This window comes from Scyliorhinus torazame, chromosome 1, assembly GCF_047496885.1.
Source record: "Scyliorhinus torazame isolate Kashiwa2021f chromosome 1, sScyTor2.1, whole genome shotgun sequence".
Taxonomy (NCBI): Eukaryota; Metazoa; Chordata; class Chondrichthyes; order Carcharhiniformes; family Scyliorhinidae; genus Scyliorhinus; species Scyliorhinus torazame.
In genome coordinates this window covers 372019995-372041956 of record NC_092707.1, presented here as the reverse complement: position 1 = coordinate 372041956, position 21962 = coordinate 372019995, and the positions used below count along the sequence as shown (strand labels likewise).

General features: G+C 44.6%; 1 protein-coding gene across 1 annotated transcript in view; it reads left to right on the top strand.

The window, feature by feature from the left end:
• LOC140426604 (formin-2-like) overlaps window positions 1-21369 on the top strand; it is a 594930-nt gene extending 573561 nt beyond the window's left edge. The window contains exons 17-18 of the mRNA XM_072511575.1: window positions 15007-15088; window positions 20268-21369. Of these exons, the coding sequence (XP_072367676.1) occupies window positions 15007-15088; window positions 20268-20318 (133 nt within the window). The 3' untranslated portion in view covers window positions 20319-21369. The remainder of the gene's footprint in view (window positions 1-15006; window positions 15089-20267) is intronic.
• The last annotated feature ends 593 nt before the right edge of the window (window positions 21370-21962 follow it).

Sequence of the window (21962 nt, the reverse complement as noted above, 5' to 3'; positions counted from 1 at the left end):
AGGCAGAAGGCAGAGAATTGGGATAAAAGGTTTTTTTCGGAATGGCAACCGGTGAAGAGTGGTGTCCCGCAGGGTTCAGTGTTGGGGCCACAGCTGTTCTCTTTATATATTAACGATCTAGATGATGGGACTGGGGGCATTCTGGCTAAGTTTGCCGATGATACAAAGATAGGTGGAGGGGCAGGTAGTATGGAGGAGGTGGGGAGGCTGCAGAAAGATTTAGACAGTTTAGGAGAGTGGTCCAAGAAATGGCTGATGAAATTCAACGTGGGCAAGTGCGAGGTCTTGCACTTTGGAAAAAAGAATAGAGGCATGGACTATTTTCTAAACGGTGACAAAATTCATAATGCTGAAGTGCAATGGGACTTGGGAGTCCTAGTCCAGGATTCTCTAAAGGTAAACTTGCAGGTTGAGTCCGTAATTAAGAAAGCAAATGCAATATTGTAATTTATCTCAAGAGGCTTGGAATATAAAAGCAGGGATGTACTTCTGAAGCTTTATAAAGCATCAGCTAGGCCCCATTTAGAACACTGTGAGCAATTTTGGGCCCCACACCTCAGGAAGGACATACTGGCACAGCGGGTCCAGCGGAGATTCACACGGATGATCCCAGGAATGGTAGGCCTAACAAACGATGAACGTCTGAGGATCCTGTGATTATATTCATTGGAGTTTAGGAGGTTGAGGGGAGATCTACTAGAAACTTACAAGATAATGAATGGCTTAGATAGGGTGGACGGAGGGAAGTTGTTTCCATTGGCAGGGGAGACTAGGACCCGGGGGCACAGCCTTAGAATAAAAGGGAGTCACTTTAGAACAGAGATGAGGAGAAATTTCTTCAGCCAGAGAGTGGTGGGTCTGTGGAATTCATTGCCACAGAGGGCGGTGGAGGCCGGGACGTTGAGTGTCTTTAAGACAGAAGTTGATAAATTCTTGATTTCTCGAGGAATTAAGGGCAATGGAGAGAGAGCGGGTCAATGGAGTTGAAATCAGCCATGATTGAATGGTGGAGTGGACTCGATGGGCCGAATGGCCTTACTTCCGCTCCTATGTCTTATGGTCTTATGGAGAAGACCCAGGCTCCTCAACAGTTGCGGACATCTGGGAATCTCAGTGCCAACTGGCGGACTTTCAAGCAAAGGTTTCTGCTGTACATCGAAGCCTCAGACCTCGAGGGTGCGTCTGATAGAAGAAAGATCGCGCTTCTCCTCTCAACTGCAGGGGATCAAGCCATCCAACTCTTCAACTCGTTTAACTTCACCGAAGGTCAGGACAAGACAAAGTTTCAGACCGTCCTGGACAAGTTTGATAGTCATTGTGAAGTGGACACCAATGAAATCTTCGAGCGCTTTATTTTCAAACAATGCCTCCAAGATAAAGATGAAACTTTCAACTCCTTTCTAACTAATCTCCATCTACTAGCGCTGTCCTGCAACTTTGGTATTATTGCTGACTCCATGATCAGGGACAAAATCGTTTTTGGAGTTCACTCTGATCCTCTGCGAGAGCAGCTTTTAAAAATCAAGCATATGACCCTGTCAGTCGCGATTGAAACATGTACAGTCCATGAGCACGGCAAAAATCGGTATTCCCAATACAAATTGGCTGAAACTGAGAAACCTGGCTCCCACGAGGCAGAGTGTGTGCAGGCCTTCACCCAGATGCAGCGCCTCAGCCTTGGTGAAAGCGGCCATTTTGCGCGCTCTTCCCGGAGCCCCACACATGCGCGATGCGAATGGGATAACGAAGCGGCCGATCACCACACTGCGCATGTGCGACGACGCACGGAGCGTAACAAAGTCATGACATGCCCAAACTGCGGCACCGCCCACTTAAAGGAACACTGCCCTGCAAGAGCAGGTGCTGTTTAAATTGGGAAAAGCCTGACCACTGTGCAGCTTGTGCAGGTCTGCACCACCAGTTGAGGGCCAGTGCTCCCAATTCCAATGTAGGCGCGTTCGGAGAGTCAACAAGGTTTACAGGATTCTGATCCTGGCAGTATTACGGATCCAGAGGACGATTGCCTGGAGTCCCCCTACCATGTGGGCATCATCACCACACGTGAACATGCCTCACCGACATCATCACGGAGCCTGCTCATCCTCACTGTGGATTCTGCGGACAAATGGCGTGCGGTGATGCAAGTAAATCAATGCTCTATCCAGTTCAAGCTGGACACGGGTGCGTCTGCCAATCTCCTTTCACAGGCAGATTTCGACCGCATCAAGAAGCCACCCAAGCTCCTTCCAGCAGCCTGCCAGCTCCTGGACTATAACGGCAATGCCATCACAGCATTGGGATCCTGCCATCTGCGTGTCTCCAACAGGAGCATTCACGCAAGGCTACGGTTTGAAATCGTCAAGCCAGACAGGACCTCCCTGCTCGGCGCACATGCATGCAAGCAGCTAAACCTTGTGCAGCAGGTCTACACAATGACCTCTCCCAACGTGGATCTTCAAGCCGGCATTGACGACATCCTCGCTCAGTATTTGGATGTGTTTGACGGGATGGGCACTCTGCCATATCGGTACAAGATCCTGCTGCAGCCTGATGCCACGCCTGTGGTCCACGCTCCACGCTGGGTCCCGATTCCACTGAAGGAGCGCCTAAAGGCACAGTTGAAGGATCTTCAGGACCAGGGCATCATCTCCAAAGTTACAGAACCGACTGACTGGGTCAGCTCGATGGTATGTGTAAAAATGCCTCCGGGGGAGCTGCGCATCTGTATTGATCCCAAGGATCTCAACCAGAATATAATGTGGGAAACCTACCCGATCCCGAAGTGGGAGGAACTAACAAGTGAGTTGGCACATGCCCGGTTTTTCACAAAGTTAGATGCATCACACGGGTTCTGGCAAATCCAGCTGGATGAGTCCAGCAGAAGGCTCTGCACCTTCAACACACCATTTGGCAGGTACTGCTATAATCGTATGCCGTTCGGCATTGTCTCGGCCTCGGAGATCTTCCATAGAATCATGGAGCAGATGATGGAGGGCATTGAAGGGGTTTGTGTGTATGTGAACGACGTTATCATTTGGTCCACCCCGAAGAGCACCCCTCTCGTCTCCAGCAGGTATTCCGCCATGTCCATGCCAATGGCCTCAAGCTGAACAGGGCCAAATGTTGCTTTGGCATGTCGATACTGAAGTTCTTGGGTGACCAGATATCTCAGCAGGGTGTGCGCCCGGACACAGACGAGGTCAAGGCCATCGAAGCCATGAAGGTCCCTGAAGACAAGAAGGCGGTGCTGCGCTTCCTAGGAATGGTAAATTTTTTGGGCAAGTTTATCCCAAACCTGGCCTCTCACACCACGGCCCTCAGACACCTGCAGAAAAAGTCCACTGCCTTTGAGTGGCAGGCAGCTCATCAAGCAGAGTGGTTGGAGCTGAAAGCCAAGCTCACCACTGCACCTGTATTGGCATTTTTTGACCCTGACAGATAAACAAAAGTCTTGACAGATGCGAGCCTGGACGGCATCAGCGCGGTGTTGCTCCAGCGCGATGACATCTCATCCTGGGCACCGGTTGCCTACACATCATGGGGGATGACACCCACCGAGCAGTGGTACGCCCAAATTGAAAAGGAATGCCTGGGCCTGCTTACTGGAATTCTCATGTTCCACGATTATGTCTACGGCCTGCCGACGTTCACTGTCGAGACGGACCACCGGCCTCTGGTCCACATTATCCACAAGGACCTGAATGACATGACGCCCCGGCTGCAGCACATCCTCCTCAGACTCCGGAGGTATGACTTTGAGCTCGTGTACACGCCTGGCAAGGAGCTCATTATTGCGGATGCCTTGCCCCGCTCCATAACCTTGCCTGCTGACCCGCCGGCATTCGTCCAACAGATTGAATCACAGGTGCAGCTGTGGGCCAGCAACCTCCCGGCGTCGGATGGAAAGGTAATCCGCTTTCGCGACGAGACAGCCAAAGACCCGCTTCTGCAGCGTGTCATGCACCACCTCGCCAATGGTTGGCAAAAAGGGCAGTGCCCTCAATTCTTCAATGTGAAGGACGACCTGACGGTGGTTGATGGCATCCTCCTCGAGCTGGATTGCATTGTCATTCCACTCAGTCTCCAGTGCTTGGTGCTCCGGCAAATCCACGAGGGACATCTGGGTGTCGAGAAGTGCAGGCGCAGGGCCAGGCAAGCTGCCTACTGGCCTGGGATTAGTCCGCACATCTCAAATATGGTCTTCAACTGTCCGACCTGTCAATGCTTCCAGCCAGCACAGAACAAGGAGACGCTTCAGCAGCACAAAATCGTGACATCCCCGTGGTCCAAGGTGGGCATCAACCTCTTTCACACCAATGGTCGTGATTATGTGCTAATCATCGATTATTTTTCCAACTATCCAGAAGTTGTGAAGCTCTCAGACCTCACATCCAAGACCGTCATCAAGGCCTGTAAGGAGACGTTCTCCAGGCATGGTATTCCACTCACTGTCATGAGTGACAGCGGTCCTTGCTTCAGCAGCCAAGAGTGGTCAAGATTTGCCCAGCTATATCAGTTTCATCACGTCACTTCAGTCCACATTACCCGCAGTCCAACGGGAATGTTGAGAAAGGGGAGCACATAGTGAAGCAGCTCATCTGCAAGGCTGCGGATTCTGCTTCTGACATCAACCTTGCGCTGCTTGCATACAGGGCAACTCCTCTATCTACCGGCATGTCACCGGCTCAACTCCTGCTGAACAGGGACCTGCGGACAACTCTTCCAGCCATACACTTGCCTGACCTGGATCACCTCCCGGTTCTGCAGAAGGTGCAGAAACTCCGGGACCGGCAAAAGCAGAGCTATGATGCTCATGCCACTGATTTGCCTGTGCTACTCCCGGAGGATGCTGTTCGGACAAAGCTACCTGATGGAGGCTGGTCAGCTCCAGCGGTTGTTGTTCGACACGCTGCTCCTCGATCGTATGTTGTGCGTATGGCTAATGGCTCTGTTGTGCGGCGAAACAGATGAACACTGCGCACAGTTGCCCGCCCGCAACCACATTCTTCGTTGATTCCATCTGTTATTATGCCACCAGTCCGGCTGCAATGCCACCTATCATGGTGCCGTTGTCCCCACCACCACCTCTCCGGCGGTCGACCAGGATCAGGATCAGAGACTGGACTTATGAACATTTGTCTTGTTTGCTATGTTCTGTTTTCGCACATTAGACACCTGTTTTCACATGTACATATGTTCCCATCTGTCATTTCTTGTAAATACGTTAGTTTTTCGGCCTACACATGTAAATACTTTCACATATGCTACACCAAAATATTTCAAAAGGGGAGATGTCATCATATGCAGACATGCACATAATGAGATACAGACAGGCAGCTAATGAACACAGAACAGGACATAACCAATCAGCAGGCAGAACACTTGGGGGTGGTTTCCCACTATAAAAGGCACGAGGCACTCACACTCCGCCTCTTTCCACTGGGGACATCTACAGAGTGAGTCCGGTGTATATAATCACGTAACGCATACAGCATGTGGCTAAGAGCTAGTCTGGTTCAGTCAGACAGAGTAATCATACTTAGGTTAGCAGAGAGTCGAACTCACAGAGAACTGTGCTAACTGTGTGACAGGCTCAATAAATCAAATTGAACTAACTTCAAGGTCTGGAGTCTATTCCAGTTGTAGCTGCATCCATTTGCAGCCCGTGTTATCTCAGTGTGCTTAACACGAGGGGGTACTGGTCTCCACAAATGGGAGCAGGCTTGTCGGCGCTTTGGAGGGGGTTGCCTAAGTGATTGGAGGCCTCCAGATGGTTGGCCTTTGGCCAGGCTGGTGCCAGCCTGGCACCTTGGCCCTGGTGGCAGGCTGTGATCCAATATTCATCACTAACCCACCAATTCTACAGCTGCCTCGACTTTCAACTCCTCACAGCTTACTTTCTGTAAGGACTCCATCCCTTTTTCCAGTTCCTCCGCTTCTGTTGCATATGTTCCGATGATGCTACCTTCCAAAATGGCATTTCTGACATGTCTTCCTTTTTCCTGAGTCGGGTTTCCCCCTTACTGTTGTTGTCTGACCCACAGTTATGTATGACCCTCTCGGCACCTCTGCCCTCCCCCAGTACCATGGTAGGGTTGCTCTTGTTCTCACTTTTCACCCCACAACCTCTGCGTTTAAAGGATGACTCTGCCATTTCCACCAACTCCACCAAGGGGTGACACCTGCGCCTTTACCACTCCCTTCGCATCGTCCAACACCCCAAACATTCCTTTCAGGTGAAGCAATGTTTGACTTGCACCTCTTTCAATTTAGTTGACTCCATTCGCTGCTCAGAATGCGGCCTCCTCTCTATTGGGGAGACTGGATAACTGCTTTCTGGAACACGTTCGCTCAGTTTGCAAGCATGACGCTGATCTCCCTGTCACTTGCCATTTCAATTCACCACCTGGATCTCGTACCCACATGTCCGTCCTTGGCCTGCTGTAATGTTCAAGTGAAGCCCAATACAAACTGGAGAAACAGCGCCTCGCTCTTCCGATTAGGCACATTACAGCCTTCTGGACTCAACATTGAGTTCAACAACAGACTTAATAGAGGCATACAAAATGATCAGGGGGTTAGATAGGGTGGACAGTGAGAGCCTTCTCCCACGGATGGAAATGGCTGGCACGAGGGGACATAGCTTTAAACTGAGGGGTAATAGATATAGGACAGAGGTCAGAGGTAGGTTCTTTACGCAAAGAGTAGTGAGGCCGTGGAATGCCCTACCTGCTACAGTAGTGAACTCGCCAACATTGAGGGCATTTAAAAGTTTATTGGATCTGCATATGGATGATAATGGCATAGTGTAGGTTAGATGGCTTTTTGTTTCGGTGCAACATCGTGGGCCGAAGGGCCTGTACTGCGCTGTATCGTTCTATGTTCTATGTTCTGACCATAAACCCTGTCCTCCATTTTGAAAACATCTTTTTTAGATGTTTTGTTTTCACAGGGCAATGACCCTTGTTCTGCTATTCACACCTTCTGCTCTCTGACCTTTATGCCACTATTGGCTCCCTCTTTAGTCTTTAACATTATCTTAACACTCCCTTTCCTGGTGTCCATGGCATCTGTGTCAAATCTCTCCTGAGCTCCCATCTATTCCTGATCTTCTGTTTTGCTCCATCTGCTCCACCCCTTCTCTTCAGCAACATAAAATCCACCACATTTCTACCTCTCTTCCACAATGAAGAAAAGTCATCCGCTTTAAAATATCAACACTCTTTCCAAATGCTGCCCGACCTGCTGAGCTTTTCCGGTATTTTCGGTTTTTATTTCTGATTTTCAGCATCTGCATTTTTTGCTTTTGCGAAGGTGGTGTTGATGGGAGGCTTGTTGACGAAGTTATGGACCATGATATGATAAAGAACAAGAAAATGGAATGGAATGGATAGGAAGGCGGGTCAGGATAAAAAACAGAGCAATTGGAAATTTTGCAATAGTGGGGGGATCAGCATTGGGACCACTGATTTTTATTCCTGCAATGGTTATGCTTGGCTCAAACTTTTTTCCTCATGTGAGCAGACATATTGCCAAATTATTGCGTTCTTAATGTGCAATAATGTTATCTGAACTCTCAACTTCTGAATTGCTCATCCAGTAACATGTCTACCAGGCTATAGGAGTCATGAGGTAGTCACTAGAGGGCATAAATATACTGCTGTGTTTCATTAATTTGGGTTGGGGGTTGATTCCAGAACATTTTCTTTCATTCTGCCATTCTTTGCCTCTCTTTTCTTCCACACCCTGACTCTCCATCCTTACCTTTCCTTCATCCTTCATTTCAATGCCCTTCCTTGCATCTACCCATTACCCGGGTTGCTGATTTTTGTTTCTTGCACTCTTACATCCACCTTATTTAACCTGCTTGACTACCATGCCCACAGCCCCCATGTCTCGTATGCATTGATAAATAATGGGCTCGACAAATCTTCAAGAGCACTTAAAGTGGCACTTTTGAAGACCAATCGTGTATTTTGTTTGCCCCATTATTCACCACAACAATTCTGCTCAATGAATCAATAATTGTTCACAGAGGCTATCTTTGTGGTTCAAACGAATCAACAGCTATAATTTTTTTACATTTTGAAAGCCTGATTCTGGTTCCTCCTATTGACTGCAATCTGGACTCTGTAACCTTCTCTGGCCTCAAACATAACTCTCAGCAGAGTTTCTCCGAGAGATTACCTTTGTTGCCTTCTTACGTCAGCCTCTGCACTAAGCTGCAAATGGTGATTTGAGCCTCAATGCTCTCTCGGAGTTCCCTACCTTTCGCATCCTCCCTTAACTCTGACTTCATAGTAGTTCACCCACCCACACTCATCATAGAATCACTGGGTAATGCAGCACAGAAGAGGCCATTCAGCCCATTGAGTCTGCACCGATGCATGAAATGCATGCCTACCTAATCTCATTTGCCAGCACTTGGCCGATAGGCTTGAATGTTAGGACATGCCAAGTGCTCATCCAAATACTTTTTAAAGGATTTAAGGCAACGCGCCTCTACCACCCTCCTAGGCAGTGCATTCGACCGTCATCATTCTCCGGGTAAAAATGTTACATCTCCCCTAAACCTCCTGCCCATGACCTTGAACTGAGTCCCCTCGTAACTGACCCTTCAACTAAGGGGAGCACCTTCTCCCTATCCACCCTGTCCATGCCCCTCATAATCTTGTACACCTTGATCAAGTCACCCCTCAATCTTCTCTGGTTCAGCAAAAACAACCCAAGCCTCTCCAACCTCTCTTCATAACTGAAATGTTCCATCCCAAGCAACATCACCAGACAATATTCATGACCGATCTCTTCCCACACTCACACCCAAAACTATGTAACTCACATGGTCTCTTGGCTCCCAGCGTGCCCAGCCATCTCTGATCATTTCCTTAAACCTCCCCATTCATTTTTCTCTCTGCGCATCCTCCTGGGGAGGGACTCTACCAGGCACTTAAAGTGGCACTTTTGACGACCAATGGTCCATTTTGTTTGCCCCATTATTCACCACAACAATTCTGCTCAATGAATCAAGTGCACCCATCACCCATGTATGTCTTTGTGTCAAATCTTGTTCAATGCCTTTTGACAATCCGCTGTGCTAAAAGTGTGTTCAAGGCCAGTTATTGATGCCATTGAGATGTTTTGTTTTTCATGCTAAATGTAACATTGCATTCAGAAGTTGAATAATCATTCCACATGATTAGGTAGATTTGATGTACGATCACAGTCCTGTTCAGTGCAAGAAAAATGGACAGCCTATTTTTCATTTCGAGTCTCCATCCTCTCTATGGCCTATCTTATCTTTATTTCATCAGTACTGCTCTGATTAGTGATCTTCTGAACTTTGCGCTATATCTTGTAAGCTCCACGTACAACATTCTACATTTAAACCTGGCTCATCGCACGGCCTGTGGAGTTCAAAACCCAGAACTCCCTCCCTAACAGCACTGTGGGTGTACCTACACCACATGGACTGCAACAGTTGAAGAAGGTAGCACCCCTCCACTTTCTCGAGAGCAGTTAGGGATGGGCACTGAATGCTGGTTGAGCCAGCGACATCCATGTCCCTTGAAAGGATTTTTTTTTTTTTTTTAATGATGTGACGTTCCTGTATTTAGAGTGGAAATAAGCTACGCTACCAACAAGTCAATTCAAGTCTAAGTGCTCTTTTAATGATGTGATTAAATGTTAATTACTGACAATCAGCTCCCGGCACAGAAATAGCCTTCTTGCTTCAGGTTTAATTGTTGGGTTTTTAAAACTTTAAAAAATATTTTCTCTTTTTTTTCTCTTTCTCTCAATCTGATTGGTTAGGGAGATATGCAGTTGTGTTCTCTTTTTTCACTTTGGTCTCTGAAACTATGTACATGGCACTATACCCTTTCCATCTGCCATGTTCAACAGCATCTTGGGCAAAATACCTTTCTGATTAAATGGGTGAAGGGCAAGTCTGAGTAGCAGCATCTGGTCCAGTGAGTTCTGGGCCTTAACCTTTCCGCATCGTTTAGCGAGAAGGTAGTTTGGTATGACACTGAAACAAAGCACAAGCAACAAAGGCAGCCCTGTAACAAAAGTCATTATTTTTCATTTGTCCTCCATAGGTAATTAATATGTAAATTTTGCTGAGAATGTCTGATAGTGTAGAATATTGCAGTACCACAACAGCAGTGCAGGAAGTGCTGAAGACTGTTTTACTGAAGATGCTTTGGGCCAGTTTGGTATATTTGGGCATAATCTTAAAGGTGGTAATTTAATTGGACACTTGGCTCGGTGAATGCCTGGTGCACCAGTCTTTGAAGTTCCATTAGTGGCGATCCATTATGTTCATGAGCAGGGACCCAGATGACTACAAGAGCTTAGTCCCCCATACCCCACAGATTGGTTGCAGTGCTGAAGAATTTGTGCACAATATTATGACACTAATCCTAACAGAACGACAAGCCTCGTAAAGAACAATGAACTGTGAGACACTGTATCTGTCTCCAATTGATGTCTTGCAGGAGCTAGAAACAATTATTTTTTTGCCAGAGTGGCAGTGATAGTTGCTGGTTGTGTCATCCAGACAGCTGATATTGGTCAGGAACCATCCTTTTGGAGATGTTACCATTCCATCACTGTCTCCCCAAAAACTGCAGCCGATTGAGGCGCTGCTCAGGAGTCACTATTGTTAATTTGCCGGACTGATAGGATAGTGAAGGCTATGGTGCTGAGCCTATGGTGCCACCCTGCCTCACTGACAGCCTGCAGTTTCTTATCATCTGCGTGGGAGTGCTGTATAAATCTGCCATGCTTCATATGTGCAGAATCACTCGATAATTGCATGCCTCCTGAAAGTTCCATCTGCAACATGGGCAGCAAATACTACATTGCAGGCTAACCGGAGCTTTTGACTCCCCTTCTACCCTCTCAAAATCATCAATCGGGATGTTTTGTTGACATTGTGCTCTTGCATAAAAATCCTGCTCATGAAACATGGATCTGGATGACGACCGATAAGGAAATGATCGCAAACCGACTCTCCCAGATGCCACTGGTGGAATCTGTTATGATCCTTCTAATCCGTAAACTCAGTTTTCTGCCCCACTCCCAGCATCCACGAGCTAAAGAAGATATATATGTACACATACACATATACACCATTGGGCCCTTCGAGCTTGCTCCACCATTCATTATGATCATAGCTGATCATCAAATTCAATACCCTGATCCCGCCTCCCCCCACTCCCCCACATCCCTTTAACCCAAGAGATATATCAAATTCCTTCCTGAAATTACACAATGTTTTGGCCTCAACTACTTTCTGTGGTAGCGAATTCCACAGATTCACCATTCTCTGGGTGAAGACATTTCTCCTCATTTCAGTCCTAAAAGGTTTACCCCCTTATCCTCAAGCTATGCCCCCTATTTCCCCACCATTGGGAACATTCTTCCTGAATCTACCCTGTCTAATCCTGTTCAAATTTTGTAAATTTCTATGAGATCCCCTCTCACTTTTCTGAACTCCAATAAATATAATCCTAACCAATTTAATCTCTCCTCGTATGACAGTCCCGACATTCCAGGAATCAGCCTTATAAACCGTTGCTGCACTCCCTCCAGAGCAAGAACATCCTTCCTCAGGACACCAAAACTGCACACAATACTCCAGGTGTGGCATCACCAATGCCCTATACAATTGCAGCAAAACTTGGATGTAAACAATTTGCTGAGGAAGCATGCTGATGGGTTTTGTAGAAACTTAGATTCATAGAATTTACAGTGCAGAAGGAGGCCATTCAGCCCATCGAGTCTGCACCAGCTCTTGGAAAGAGCACCCTACCCAAGCCCACACTTGCACCCCATCCCCATAAGCCAGTAATGCCACCCAACACTAAGGGAAATTTTGGACACGAAGGGCAATTTAGCATGGCCAATCCATCTGGACTGTGGGAGGAAACCGGAGCACCCGGAGGAAACCCACACACACACGGGGAGAACGTGCACACTCCGCACAGACAGTGACCCAAGCCGGGAATCGACCCTGGAGCTGTGAAGCAATTGTGCTAACCACGATGCTTCCGTGCTGCCCTAACGACAACACATTGCACAAGTAATTGCCAATATCCTGCTAGTAATTGTCACCTAAAAGCTCATTTCATTCCTGAAATTTTAACTGGCAATTTTGTCAAATGTTTCAACTGTGTTAGGAGCATAAAATTGAGATTAAGATTTATTGACAAAATAATTGAGAACGGCTTTGGGACATCTTGTTACACAAATGTTGCCATGCAATTATGAGTTGTATGGCTTTACTTTCAAATAAGCCAGCATCTACGTTATAATTGGCCCTGAAATCTCAAAAACTGTCTTTTGTATAATTTCAGCTGTAAAATTCCTAGGATCATATGGCACAAAAGGAGGCCATTAGGCCCATAATACCTGTGCCAGCTCTTTGAAAACACAATCCAATTAGTCACATTCTGCTTGCCCTCACTCCCATCAAGTTGAGATGTGCTTTCACCTTGCTAATAGACAGTGAATTCCAGATGATTGTAACTTGTTGCATTTTAAAATGTATCCTTATGGTGCCTCTTTCTTTTTTTAGTTAGCTAAAATCTGTGCCCTCTGGTACTTGCCTGTTGCAAGTGGAACAGGATATTTACTGTATCAAAACCACTCAATTTTAAATGCCTCTATTATAGCTCTGCTTAATCTTCTCTGCACTATGGAGGGCAATCCCAGCTTCTCACTGAAGATCTTGTTCACAAAGATACAAATATACAAGTTGAGTTTTAACCTTCCAAGCACTATTACAGATTTGTCCAAATGCATATTGTCCCTGTTCACTGTGGTCCACCTGGCAGGTCTGTGCTTGCTATTGTCATGTGCGAGTACCTTTAAGAAATGAGTGTTTAAGAAATGTACCTTTAAGAAATGGGTGTTTATCAATGATGTCAGAGTGTGGGTGGAGCTAGGCTGTCAGCGTTTTACTTTTGTTTTAGGCTGTTTGCTGCAGGGTGTGTTTCAGTTTTGTTTTCAGTGTTGGAGCTGAAGCCAGACAGAGCAGGTGTACTGTTGATCTCTCTGCCATGAAAAGACTATCTCTTGATCATTTGGTGAATTCAGAATTATAAATGTTTTCAGTAGTGAATGTAAAACTGATGTGCTTCTGTTAAAAGGTGTTTCTTCTGTCTTCTGGATGTTGTTTGGAAAGTTATTAAGCATTACTTAGTGTTGTATTCTTTGGGGGTTATATTTGAATTAATGGTTGCTAAGGTGTTCACTGTATGTTTTAAAAAGGTGAACTTGAATTCATAGAATAAACATTGTTTTGCTTTAAAAAATACTTTTCCATTTCTGCTGTACCACACCTGTAGAGTGGGTCGTGTGCTCCCCATACCACAGTCTGTTAAAAGTTGTGGGTCAGGTGAACTCCATGATACACTTTGGGGTTCTCTAAACCCTGGCCCATAACACTATGGTCTGCAGTATCTGACCTTGTTATATAGGGGTGAATGGATTTGATGTGTCTCAAGATTGAAGACTACTCTTTTGCCAAAATATTTCAAAATCGGAGGTCACTCGAGATGCTCACACTGCCCTCTGTGCCGCTCTAACTTCATTCCTTTCAATCTCTCATTGTGCGTCTTCTAACCACTCATCACGGCTTTTTGGGACGTGTCCCCATACCTGCACCGAGGAAATATTGGCACTCGGTCAATTGCACTTCATTGACCTTTTAACCCCACCCCCTGCTGTTTGGTACCTGACATATCTTGGGCTCCATTCCTTCCTTTTCAGGAACTGGATGATGGCTGACATGAGCGTTTATAAGCCTTGCACTATTTAACAGCTGCCACTTGCCTTCACCAGGACTGCACCTCAGTCACTTTGATCACCCATGGGAGGAGGTGAACTTAAAGGAAAATCTGATGGTTGTCTAATTTCTTCGCTGCAGCCGAACTATGACAATTATTTGAAATCTGCGGCGAAAGCGTTCCTCGGAGGTTCAACCATTTCCCCCTCCACCCTGCTTCCATACCCCACCCCCTGCCACAACATTGCATTACAACCCGTTGAGCATTTGGCTTTACATGGAAATCAATATATAACTTTCTTTTGCCTTTCTGAAAACCCAAAGTTAGTTTGTTTAAATCTTCAGCTAAATGATCCAGTATTTACATGAAAGAAACATTTTGCTGCTCAGAGCCCGAAGGTACAATTTGTAAAATGTGTGCAAGTTGATAAACTTTTTAAAACCACAGTGTAACATTCCTTTTCCATTAACTTCAGCTCTGAGGAAAGAGTTCAATGCTGCTCAAATCCATCACAGTTGAAGTTTTTTTTTAGTTTAGTCCAAGAACACAGTGAATTGATTTGTTTCTGCAAGTGTTGCCAAATCTTTGACATTTAACATTACAAATGGATAAAATCATTTTGTACGTGACGTGTACTCAAATACTTGTGCACTTCACGTGCCAATCAATATCTTTCCACAATGGTATGTACAGTAAATCAGTCAACAATGATATTTCTAGTACAAACTGTATTGAAAGCTGGGCAGTTTCTTAAACCATTTTTCTAAGTAATATCTTAATACTTTACAATGTGATTATTATTATTTGTAAGAAACGTTAGGGCGAGCCAGTAAATTAAGTTTTTGAGTTTCAATTATAATTGTCCCCTTAGCTCGCTTGCTCAGTCATTTTATCCTTAATCTTGTACAGATCTTCCCCACCCTCTTTGGGTCCTTATTTGAACCGAGCCTTAATGACCCCATCTGCTGTCTAATATACAACTGATTGTTTCCAAATTGCCAGCGCTGCCCAGTCACCATCATGTTTTTCCCTTCGACAGTCTCTTCTGCTTGAAGTCTTTGTGCACATTTTATAATCCAGATTTTACTGCTGTGAGTCTGTTTTGGCGTGACCAGTTTGTGACTGAAATGTTTGCCCATTCTTGTTTATTGCTGCCATTTCAACATGAATTGCACATCTGTAGACTAACTACTTTCTCTTGTTTTCTTCCCAGGATCAAAGAGGCAGAGGCACGTGTACACAGCCAAAAGAAAGAAAGGACATACTCTGTCAAGGAAAAAGTCAAAACTGGGATTGTGAGTTGATATAATCTGCCTAGGAAAGATGGTGAATTCTTAAGTCTTCTAGAATAATTGGGTTTGCCATGGACTTGCCTTCTGTCATTTCTCTGATGCACGTACTTGAAGTTCAAAAGAAAGAAAAGGTGCTGGATTTTGACTGATTGTGTTGAAACAACCCGTGGGGGAAACCATTTCCAAATCCAAAGGAAAATGATGTAACTTGATGCATGGGGTTTTGAGCCATAAGGCTCTGTTGGTGGCACCCTTATCTCTTGAGTCATGGGGTTGTGGGTTCAAGTCACACTCCAGAGACTTGAGCGTTAAAAGCTCCAGGCTGACACAACAGCACTGAGGGAGCACTGCGCTGTTGGAGGTACTGATTTTCAGCTGAAATGTTGAAGTGAGCGTCGTCTGACTGCTCTCTCTGGTGGCTGTAAAAGGTTGTGTGATGTTTTGTTGAAAGAGAGCAGGGGATTGCTCCCTGGTGTCTAGCCAATATTTAACTCTCACTCCACATTCTTAAGAAACAGGCTATCTGGATTACAATATTGGGTGCGATCTATCTGCCTCGCCACGTCTGTGACAGGATGCATTTCGTTGATATATTCATTGATTTAGTAAGTGAAGATCCCATCGCATCACATTGCCAACTGCAGCTGTCCAGCAGGGCGGAAAGGCTTCTTGTGTTCTTTCCAAAGAAAGTAGACTTCTTTCCTATTTGGTTGAACATGCAGATGCTGGAATCATAGAAGAGGAGCTAATGAAACATTGGGGCTTAAAATTCATTAGCAGGTGCAATTTCACCAGTATGCATGGACAACAGAGGTCCCCAAGAAGGAAATTTCCCCCTGGTCTCATCGGACGAAATCAAGTGTGAGTGGTGGGCTCTGCTCCATCGTTGCTCCTGCCAGAACAATTTAGACGGTAATCATCATGGCTCCAACCCCACCTGAAATCAATGGCAATCAGCATTTTCCTGCAGTTAAGTCAGTTTTTCCACTTGAAAATAATGGTACTGGAGGCCAGATCGCAACATGATACTAGCTTTATAACACATTCATCGAATCATACTTTCAAATGATGCTGAGAATGATTTTGAGCTTTTAAGCAATATATTTCCTTTCAAAGAACAAAATCTATGAGAAGAAAACGTGTCGGCAAAACGCCCAAAGCTCAAGCAGCAAGCTTTGTGGTGCTGTTCCAGCTAAAAGTGAACATGCAGAAGATTCTGTTTCACCAACTGGTGTACTTCTATCAGTAAACCCAAACTAAAACTAGCTTCAGGGAAACCTCATTTCTTAACTTGTTTTCTTTGAAGTTGAGGTTTCGATAGGCCATGCACCTCAAATAAAATGCACAATTACTCAATTAAAATAAAAGCAAATAATTGAAATGCAGCAAAAATATGCCTCAAGATTATGACTTCTAGATTTCTTGTAATTGGAGGAAGTGAAAATCCACATGAAAATTGTAGTCCAATGCAGCTTTCGAAAATATAAAAAATGAATCTGCTGAGTAATTCATTCCAAGTTCCAGTATGAACTTGTAGATTGTGGTTCTGCTTCAATATGATTCTGCGCACACAATTCTTCTTCAAAAATCCAACTAAATATGGCCATTATCTGTTCTCTTCCATAAAACTAAATTCCTTTGTTGGTCATTGGCTGTGCGACTTCTCATCTGCCATTTATGTGGGGTAATTAGTGTAAAATGGCCGTTCATTATACATCGCCCTCTCTCGCCCTCTCTCTCTCTCTCTCTCTCTCTTTTTATGTCCATTTCGTGGAGATGAAAAATGAAAAAGTTCTCACTACTGTTCCTCAACTTACTCCTTTTTCTTTCTCAACCTTTCTTTTTCTTTCTCTCTCTCTCATTTCTTAATTCTACCAGGCACAGTGCTCCTTTAACCTTGTATTCTTGTTCTTTTTCTCTCCCATATATTCAACTTCCTAATCCTCACAAAGTTGCAGTTGAGAACCCACCTCAAAGTTATTTCTCTCTAATTTCCTGAGGCCCGAAATCACTGGAATGCCTTGAGTCTTTTTTTAAATAATAGGCCGGGGAGAGGGGGGGGACATTGAAGCAAATTGACATCTACCATTAAATAAACCCCAGGTCCTCAGCGCTTTTAACCCTATATGAAGGCCTTATTTGGTTAGTTTTTCTTAAAAGATTGTTTTTGAGTTTTAGTTAACTGTTGCTCATGGTCAACATCAGTGAAAACTCACGGTATGATTACGCACCTTTAGACATTCTGTAGCAAGTATTTTAATGAACCCAGAGCTATACAAAACCTTGGTTACTGTTTCTAACTTACCGAATATCACAAGTCAAATAACCTAAATGTAAAAATATCGTAGAATTCTACTGCAGAACATTCAGCAATAAACATAATTTTATGGTACGTTGTTGTATCTATTCTTCCTCAATGCATCATGTAGTGAAGTAAGAGAAGCATTCATTAATTCTTTTAAATATCACTGGGCCTGCCTGCAATACAATCTATTAACAATAATGTTACACTTTAGCGGTTTCTTTATGGCCTCCTGAGGCAGCAGGGAAGATGGTTATCAAAATCTGCTTTTCTTGCGTTCAACTCTTTCATTCATTCCCAAGGCAAAAGGAATCCAATATATACACATCAAAAGTTAGTTAAGGGTGACAAATATGCATCTAATTATATGAAACGTGGAATTTATGCGGCCATCCCTGAAACAACAGTAGTATGTAGACAGGTACTAGAGATGATTACACGATGTGAGGCACGCACCTTCTACTGCAATTCAATTTAGCATTTTGCCACCTTGATGAATTTCAACCAACAGCTCTCTGGGAGTCTTCTGGTGCTTTTCTGCATTCAGGCATAAGGGCTTCTCTGATAAGCAACGTTTAAAGTAACTCCCATTTCTTGCGCCAATACATTGAAATATATTGGGGTTTTTCTTATCCCCTTCTAACAATTCATCTTGGTTCAACATGTGTGTTTGGATTTAGATTTATTGTCATGTGTACCGAGGTACAGTGAAAAGTATTGTTCTGTGTACAGTTCAGGCTGATCGTTCCATGCACAAAAAATACAGGACATACGATAAATACACAAGGTAAATACATAGATATAAACATTGGGTGAAGCATACAGGGTGTAGTGCTACACGGTAGAGAAGATGTGTAGAGACATCAATTCAGTCTACAAGAGGGCCATTCAGAAGTCTGATAACAGCGGGGAAGAAGCTGTTTTTGAATCTTAATGCGTGTTTGCAGACTTTTGTATCTCCTGGATGGGAGGGGTCTTTGATTATGCTGCCCACCTTGCCAAGGCAGTTGAAGATGTAGACAGAGTCGATGGCTGGGAGGCGGGTTTGCGTGATTGATTGGACCGTGTTCGCGACTCTCTGTAATTTCTTACGGTCTTAGGCCCAACAGTTGCAACCAGATAGGATGCTTTCTATGGTGCATTGGTAAAAATTGGTAAGAGTCAATGTGGACATGCTGAATTTACTTAGTTTCCTGAGGAAGTATAGGCGCTGTTGTGTTTTCTTGGTCATAGTCTCAACGTGGGTGGACCAGAACAGATTGTTGGTGATGTGCACACCCTGGAATTTGAAGCTGTCAACCATCCTCACGTCGGCACCACTGATGCAGACTGGAGTGTGTAGGAACAAAGAACAAAGAAAAGTACAGCACAGGAACAGGCCCTTCAGCCCTCCAAGCTTGTGCCAACCATCCTGCCCGTCTAAACTAAAATCTTCTGCACTTCCGGGGTCCGTATCCCTCTATTCCCATCCTATTCATGTGTTTATCAAGATGTCCCTTAAACGTCACTATTGTCCCTGCTTCCACCACCTCCTCCGGCAGCGAGTTCCAGGCACCCACTACCCTCTGTGTAAAAAAGACTTGCCTCGTACATCTCCTCTAAACCTTGCCCCTCTCACCTTAAACCTATGCCCTCTAGTAATTGACCCCTCTATCCTGGGAAAAAGCCTCTGACTATCCACTCTGTCTATACTTCTCATAATTTTGTAGACCTCTATCAGGTCGCCCCTCAACCTCCTTCGTTCCAGTGAGAACAAACCGAGTTTATTCAACCACTCCTCATAGCTAATGCCCTCCATACCAGGCAATATCCTGGTAAATCTCTTCTGCACGCTCTCTAAAGCCTCCACATCCTTCTGGTAGTGTGATGACCAGAATTGAACACGAGGCTCCAAGTGTGGCGTATCCAAGGTTCTATATAGCTGCAACATGGCTTGCCAATTTTTATACTCAATGCCCCGGCCAATGTAGGCAAGCATGCCGTATGCCTTCTTGACTACCTTCTCCACCTGTGTTGGCCCTTTCAGTGACCTGTGGACCCGGACACCTAGATCTCTCTGACTGTCAATACTCTTGAGGGTTCTACCATTCACTGTATATTCCCTACCTGCATTAGACCTTCCAAAATGCATTACTTCACATTGTCCGGATTAAACTCCATTTACCATCTCTCCGCCCAAGTCTCCAAACGATCTAAATCCTGCTGTATCCTCTGACAGTCCTCATCGCCATCCGCAATTCCACCAACCTTTGTGTCGTCTGCAAACTTACTAATCAGACCAGTTACATTTTCCTCCAAATCATTTATATATACTACGAACAGCCAAGGTCCCAGCACTGATCTCTGCGGAACACCACTCGTCACAGCCCTCCAATCAGAAAAGCACCCTTCCATTGCTACTCTCTGCCTTCTATGACCTAGCCAGTTCTGTATCCATCTTGCCAGCTCACCCCTGATCCCGTGTGACTTCACCTTTTGTACGAGTCTGCCATGAGGGACCTTGTCAAAGGCCTTACTGAAATCCATATAGACAACATCCACTGCCCTACCTGCATCAATCAGGATACTTTGCTTCCTGAAGGCAGTGACCAGCACCTTAGTTTGGCTGACGTTGAGGGAGAGATTGTTGTCATTGCACCACACCACTAGGTTCTCTATCTCCCTCCTGTACTCTGACTCACCTTTGTTTGAGATCCAACCCACTACGGTCGTGTCATCAGCAAACTTGTAGACAGAGTTGGAGCCATATTTTGCCACACAAGTCGTGTGTGTATATTAGGGGGCTAAGTACGGAGCCTTCGGGGCCCCGGTATTGATGACTATCATGGAGGAGGTGTTGTATTTGTGTAACATTAAAATTTATATTCTTTTATTTTACAGAAAGAAAAATTGACTCTGAAAGATAAACGTGTCACTGAATCTTACCCGTAGAAATTGAAGAGTGCATATATAACACCTTTCCCCTCAACGTTTATGTTTGCACCCATGTAATGGCACATTATCACACCCTTTTGTGCCCATTCTGTGGTTAAAGCTAACTACTTGATTGATTATGTTCAGCTATATGATTGTATTACTCTTTATATCTGCGATATAAGGGCATTGCACTCATTGGCTGAAATGCTCATTCGACAAACAACATCTTCTGGAAAATATTTCATAGCAAACTTTGGACCTGAAGAGATGCTGGATTTTTTGGGTCTTTTGTCCGTAGCGAATGAACTGATGATTTGTTGAGGAGGGCAACACAATCCATGATTGGGTGTATTTAATCCTTCCAGTGCCACTGTATGTATTTTACATTAAATATATGTATATATTCCAGAACAGAATTAATTAAATGATTTGGACAAATTCTAGATTTTTGTCCAATGGGTAAATATTAACAACGCATGAGAAATAGAAGTTATTTTCTTAAATATTATTTTCTAATCGCTGTGACATCTGTACCTGATGAGGTATGGAAATGGGTAGATTTCATTGTGAAGAGATTAATCAATCCAGTTAAAAGTTACAAATATTGTTGATTTGGTTCGGATGAGCTACAAAGGAGATTAAAGTACGCCCGTGGTGCACGTTTCCCTGTGTTAAGGTGGAGCTTTGTCTGCGGGAGGTGATTGTGGCACTCAAATGCACTGCTATTGAGCTTTTACTAGGATTAAGTTCTAAAGCTATTATAATAAACACTTACCTGTACACCTCAGTTTTTTGTGTTTTAAATGTAAATTTGGTGTCTTACTGCTGTTCATAAGACAACAACATGTTAAATTATTTAAATGTAGGCATATAACAGCATGTCGATTTTAGATTCTATTGTGTCAGAATAACTTATATTTGTAACATGCTGTAAGTTGACAATAGTCTGTTAAAATCGCCAAGTGCAATACTACTTAGTATTTCTATTTGGAGTTTCTTTTCAATGTCTGTTAATTTATATGAAATGTACTGTAGGTTTTTTCAGATAAATAAAATTTGACTAATACTCAAGTGTTTGTGGAATGTTTCACCATATTGTGGGGATTTTCTGGCTGCGCTGCATTGTCATATCTTAAGTGTAAGAGTAAAGCTCAAGTAGAATGAGCCAGAAATACTGTGGAAGCCAGAAATCTGAAATAACAGACCAAGTTCCGATGAATCAATCAACTTGAAACATTAATCAATCAACTGAAATATTTGGGCGGCACGGTGTCACAGTGGTTAGCACTGCTGCCTCACGGTTCCAGGGGCCCGGGTTCAATTCTGACCCCGGGTGACTGTGTGGAGTTTGCACATTCTCCCCACGTCTGCATAAGTTTCCTCCAGGTGCTCCGGTTTCCTCCCTCCAAAGATGTACAGGTTAGGTGGCCTGGCCATGCTAAATTGACCCTTAGGTTGGGGTTGCAGGAATAGGGCAGGGGAATTCGGTCAGGGTAGGGTGGTCTCCAGGGTCAGTGCAGACTGATGGGCCAAATGGCCTCCTTCTAAAATTTAGGGATTCCATGATTCTACGATTAAATGGTGCCATACCTGCTGAGTTTTTCCAGCATTTTGTTTTTGAGACACATCAATTGATTCACAGTTTTTAACCCTCCCCCG